The sequence below is a fragment of the Motacilla alba genome, chromosome 1A (assembly GCF_015832195.1).
Source record: "Motacilla alba alba isolate MOTALB_02 chromosome 1A, Motacilla_alba_V1.0_pri, whole genome shotgun sequence".
NCBI lineage: Eukaryota > Metazoa > Chordata > Aves > Passeriformes > Motacillidae > Motacilla > Motacilla alba.
Window position 1 is genome coordinate 55,228,102 of NC_052031.1, and position 6,032 is coordinate 55,234,133.

The following is a 6,032-nucleotide window of genomic DNA, read 5'->3' on the forward strand; positions in this document are numbered from 1 at the left end:
CAGTGCACACCTACCTTACAGAAAAACTGTGCTGATCAGCTAACTGGCATTTCTGAAGCACTTCAGGGGCCTCTGAAAAAAAAAAAAAAAAAAAAGGATTTGTGATGTAAAGTGCTTGTTCTTGGGAATTTCCAAGCAAATATTGATGACAATTGGGAGCTTGGCAGTGGTTAAACAGTCCCAGGGAGTTCTCGATCCTTGCAATTCCCACCCTGAAAACAAAGATTGTAGATAAGAGAGTGAATGAACACACTTGTAATAGAAGAGGGGAGCGGTGATGTGAGGCTCAGAGGCTGCCACAGAATGACTGAAAAATTGGCTTCATGCTCTGCCAGGGGCTGCTGCATGCCGCAGGAAAACAAGAATATTACTCAGTAATGAAGAGGCGGCTCTCATTCCTCATGTAGGATTTGGACTGGTGGGGGAAGCTCTTTGAGTCCCTCTGGTAGTAAAGTGGACCAACAGAACAGATTCTGCAATCCCTTGTAGAAGCTAACTGTTCTTTGGGATTTTTCCCTGTGTCCAACAAGGTATGGAGCCCCATTCTGTACCATTTGTCATGCAAAAATCATATGTTTACAGAGATTAAACCAGTTGCGCATTTGCTGCCTGTCTGCATCAGTCCTTCCATGAGCAGCAGCCTCCAAGCCCCTTCCCCAGACAGCACTGATGTTTCTGCTTCCCCTCGAAAGCTGTCATCTGAAAATCTATCCAGAGATGCTGAGAAATCAATTGTGTTCCCTCCAAACTGCCCTTTCACCACTGAAATTGGCCCAAAATTTCTTTTTTTGCCCTGTAAAAAATGCCTTTGGGGAAAATCCCCAGTCATTTAGCTGCCTCTAAAATATAAATATTTTACTTTCCTAACTCCTTAGTTAATGGAAGAAAGTGGGCTGAAAACAAAAATAATTTTAAAAAGCCACTTTTCATGATTTTACATTAATTTTAATTTAATAGGCAAAATAGCATTTCAAAGAAAAATTCCCTTCAGAAGACTCATTAAGAAAAGAGCCGCCTCTGTTTCTAATACATTACATGTAAAAAGGGTATTTTCCTTTCCAATAGATTATAGTTAGTTTTTTCATTTCTTACATAAAAGTTTGCTTCCCAATACTTAATTAATCCAGCTTACGGATTCATAATTTTGTGTTTTCTAGATCAGATATTACTTGAACCAAAAAGCAAATAAAAACATGAGTGTCAAAGGTCAAAAAAAAGTAGAAGGAATCTGAGTAAACCACATAATCTGAAGCCATAAACAGAAGAATATGCATCCACACTTGCTCAAATACGGATATAATGCAAAATACGAGATACAAAGGCAGCAATTCGGTTTCAGGCTTGCTGCTTTTCTGGACGATAAGCATGGCAGCACCCTCTTGCCTCCCCACGACCTGGTACTTGTGTACCAGGTCTCTGGGAGAGCGCTCAATTTTTCTGCTCCAGAAGGAGATTCCCAGCACCATTACAAGGTGTTCTGCATTAGAAAGATGCCTTTTGGCTGCCCAGCTCCGGATAGATTGGTCTGTCTTTCTCTGCATAAACAGGCACAGCTACACAGACTGCAGCCATGAACCACCACTTAAGAGTCACGGGCTGGTCTTGTTGGCCTTCCCCCGATTCCTACCCAAAAATGCTCAACCCCATCAGCACCATCATTAAGCTCTAGACAGTTGGAACCCCGCCTGACACAGACGGTGGCCCCAGCGCCTCTCCTTCCCTTCCTGTCCCTTCTGCAGGGTTTTAAATACAAAAAACAGAGGCCATAGATTAGGCAGTTCGGGAAGTCTGCACCTTCCGAGTACCTCAGGCTGTGGGGGAAGAAAGAGGGGGCATGCACCTGGGAATTAGGATAAAAGAAGGAGGCTGCGCCCTTGTCCTGGGTCTCAACAAATCAAGACACGCCATGGGATATGTCCCTTTGGCCTCTCCCTTTATTCCAATAGCATTACAGGACCCCTCTGGGTCTTTCCTGGACATAACCTCTGGCGTCGTGAAGTTTTTTTGCGAGACACCCTACTCCTGCAGCTGGAGCCCATTCTCCAGCTCTTCTCTGCTTTCTAACGCATCTAAAACCCCGTGTCCTTGCTGCTGCGTGGCTCTCCCACGGCTCTCTGCCAGCCACGCTCCAGAGCTCCCAGCTCCAGCTGGCAGGGCCTCAGCACCCGCCCTGTGGCCTCCCGCCCCAACGGCCACACCAGGCCCTGCTTGCTGCCCTCACGGCGGCACTCCCGGCCCCAGTGCTCTCCAAGGCCTTCTCCGGGGGCACCTTCCGGGGGCCTTTCAGTCCCTGCACGAGGCCCAGCAAAGACCTGAGAGGGGCTGTGGACAAGGGCCTGCAGGGACAGCACCAGGCCCAGCGGCTTCCCACTGGCAGCGGGCAGGCTTGGGCTGGAGACGCGCAAGAAATTCTCGCCCCCCAGGCTGCTGAGGCCCTGGCCCACGCTGCCCACAGCAGCTGCGGCTGCCCCATGCCTGGCAGTGCTCCAGGCCGGGCCGGATGGGGCTTGGAGCAACCGGGCCTCGTGGACGGTGTCCCTGCCCTTGCCAGCAGGGTTGCAACAAGACCATTTTTAAGGACCCTTCCAAGGCAAGCTCCTCTGTGCTTCTGTGATCACAGGGGCCGGGGGCAGCTGGGCTTAATTTCTGATTGGAACCAGTTCAGCACCGCAAGTTTGGCTAATTTCAAGGAGACTCTTCACAAGCCCAGATTCACGACTTGTGACTTTTACCTATGCTATAGGTCTGCTTGAGCTCAATAAAGCCATGCACGATCCAGGTTCTGGAATACTGTAGTTTATTGAATCAAGAGCAAAGCAGTTTCCAGGTTGCTACCCATAAAAGCACTAACTATAAGAGCATAGTTATTTGTCCCCAACAGACAGAGACACGATCTATGGCTTTACTTCTACATTAAAAAAAAAAAAAAAAAAAAAAAAAAGATTTCTTCTATGCAAGAGATAAGCTATAATTGTTATGTGTGTTACAAATGTATCAATTTCATGACAATCTTTCCAGATGGAAACGCCCTAGGAGCATGAATACAATATCACAACTTCAGAGTGACACTAAGTACTGGCCATATTGTATTCTTTAAACAAAATTACCTATTTGACTCTTTATAATCATTTCTTATCATGATATAATAGTTACATAATTCGTACCGTTGATATTATTTATATTATTCTATTGGCTCTTATTATATTTTACTATTATATATGATAATTGATAAGCTTTCTAGCATAGAATATGTATACACGGGAGATACATATATATATATATATATATATATATATATACACACACACAAGTTAGCAATCTAGATCTTTACGTATACAAAATATCAGGTCAGCTCCAACACAGTTGCTACAATGCCGAGCCAAAGGATTCCCAAGGAGAAGCACCGTCCATTGACTGATGCCAAACATTGCCCAGGGACTGTGGAGTCTCTCTCCCCAGAGAGAGTCAAGAACCTTGATGGGAACGCAATCCTTTGTAGTGCACGGCGGGAAGAGCTGCCTGAAGCACCCCTGAACCAAATGATACCACCAGTGGTCCTGTCAAACATTCCCTCATCTGGGATTCTGAGATCGGCATCTTTGCACAGGGTGAAGCCCTCAGAGGGGAAAATGGACTCAAAGAAAGAGGTGGGGGAATAATAGGATTTCCTCTTGTGGGATCCTTGATCTGTGTAGCCAACCAGGTCATCCCCGGATGCAGTGCTGGGGAGGCTGTTGAGATGACACCGCTGCTGCTGATGGCATAGTGCTGCTCCGCAGCGTTTTCCCGTCCCTCTCTGTAGCCCACCTTCTCCCCTCTTTTCCCATCCACTGAGAGCTGGTTCTCTGCCACCAGGTGTGAGCCTCCCAAGCACAGCTCTGTGCAGGAGAACCTCTTTCACTGCTCGTTTTTAAGGATCCGTTTGAACCAATGGTGCAGATCCACGTACTGGCTCATTGCCTGGGAGTGGGCAACGGGATCCATCACCAGCTCATGGAAGAGATTGCATGACCCGGCCATTAGGACCTCTGGGGGCAAGCTGATGCCCTCCGGAAGCCTCTGGTTGCCCACAATGAAGTGATTGAGGCTTCTCATTTCCACACACGTGCGCAGGCTCTCGCTGATATCCATCAGGCGCCTCACAAAATGTCTCCTGCGCCACTGGGACACGGGTAAGACGCTCAGCAGGTGCATGACAATGGTCTTGATGGTATAGGTGGAGAAGCCTAAGCCCAGCTGCAGACGAGTGAAGAACTGCAGGCATTTCAGGTGCAAGCTGTCAGGGGGAGCCCGCCTGGCGATGTACCTGAAGAACTTCATCTCGGCCACGGCGTAGCTCTCCGGCCAGATTGTGCTTGAGGTGTGGGCTTGCCTAGGCTGACTGCTTACAAAGACGTCTGAGTTGCCTTGCCGCACCCCAAACAGCATCTCAATCCGGTAGCTTTCTCTGCCGTTGGTCACCTTGAACTGGCAGGAGCGTCTGGAGGGCAGCAGCACTAAATGCCAATGGTGTGACTGAAGCAAAGCCGGCCAGATTGCTCTCACCAGCTGGTAGAACCAGCGGGCAGTTTTCTCCACGTCCAGGTAGGAGCCCGTGCACAGGGTATGAAGGAGGCTGGGAGCCTGATACCTCCTCAGCTCCTCCTCAGGGTGGTGCAGGAAGCACAGCATGTTCTCAACCCGCTGCTCCCTCGTGCAGGTGCACTCCTGCTGCACGCGGATGTGGAAGTTCCTCAAGCGCCTCTGCCCTGCAGTGCCCAGCTCTAGGTGGAAGCTGTGCCCTCGGGGAGGTGTCATGGGTATGAGCACCTGGTACACAACATCCTGCTCCCGGGGACTCCAACCTTCAAAGGCACTGCCCACCCCGATAGCTCCTTGCAGCACCGGATAGAAACTGTTGGACAAGACCCGTCGAAAGTAAACTGCAAAATGCTCCATCAGGGTTCTTGTCCAGGTGCATCCTTCCTGCAGGTCCTGCACAGGCCACTGTATGCGCTCCATTATGATTCTTCCAAAGTTATCGGCACGATCGCGGTATCTTTCCGCTTCATTTCCAACATCATTGATGTTCGCTGCATTTGCAGCCTCGTTGCCAACTTCATTTGCAGCATCACGTCCTTCATTTGCAGCAGCGTTGTCGGCTTCCTGTGCATGGCCATCATCACTGTCGTTTTCCTCCCCATCCATGTCACTGTCTCCTTCTTCCTCATTTCCAACATCTTCTTCATATGCATCCACGTTGTCCACTTCCTCTTCATTTACACCATCATGTCCTTCTTCATGCTCCTCTCTCCTCAGGCTCCTTTTCCTCCAGATACACCACAGTGCCAAGAGAAGGAGCAGGAGCCCAGCAAGGGTCCAGACCTGCCAGTGCTGCCAGGCAGAGCAGAGCAGGTCTCCCCAGGCCCAGACACCCTGCTTCAGGGCCAGCTGCTCCACCTCCCGCTCCAGACGAATCTTCTCCTCTTCCTGGAGCTTGGCACGCCCCTCCATTCGCAGACGCGTCACCTCGTCCGAGCCATCGCCCGCGGGCTGTGGGTACTGGACTACACTTTGCAAGAGCAAGAACCACAATACCCAGGTATCCATGGTCTGCAGGAGGATGGAGAGAAGGCCTTTGAGAGGGGCTGTGAGGGAGGCAGCGGGCACTGGGGGCAGCCAGGGACGGGAATCCCAGGGATCTGGGAGCAGGAAGGACAGGACCCCAGGGAGCTGGCAAGCGGCCAGGCCTGTCCTGCTGCCCGAGCAGCAGCAGCAGCAGCAGCAGCAGCACGGTGTCCTGCCCAAGGCTCTGCCACGAAGGGCTGTTGCTGGATGCAGGGGGAAAAGCCAGCCCTGGGCACAGCGTTTCTGCCCCGGCCCTTGACCCCAGGCCGGCCTCCCTGCCACGTGTGCACTCACCGCTTGCCCAAGCAATACAGGGCCAGCGTTACCTGCTGGGGCCTCGTATAGCTGCCCCCATTGTGACATGGCCCCATGATGCCATGGATGTCACAGTACACCACAGCCAGCCCAGCCCCGCCCTTTGTCCC

At 50.7% G+C, this 6,032-nt stretch overlaps 1 protein-coding gene across 1 annotated transcript; it reads right to left on the reverse strand.

The window, feature by feature from the left end:
* Positions 1-3,897: 3,897 nt before the first annotated feature.
* On the reverse strand, positions 3,898-6,032 carry LOC119708462 (inositol 1,4,5-trisphosphate receptor-interacting protein-like 1). Its single transcript, XM_038154925.1, has one exon. The coding sequence runs from the start codon at positions 5,968-5,970 to the stop codon at positions 3,898-3,900; it is 2,073 nt and encodes a 690-aa protein (XP_038010853.1). The 5' UTR covers positions 5,971-6,032.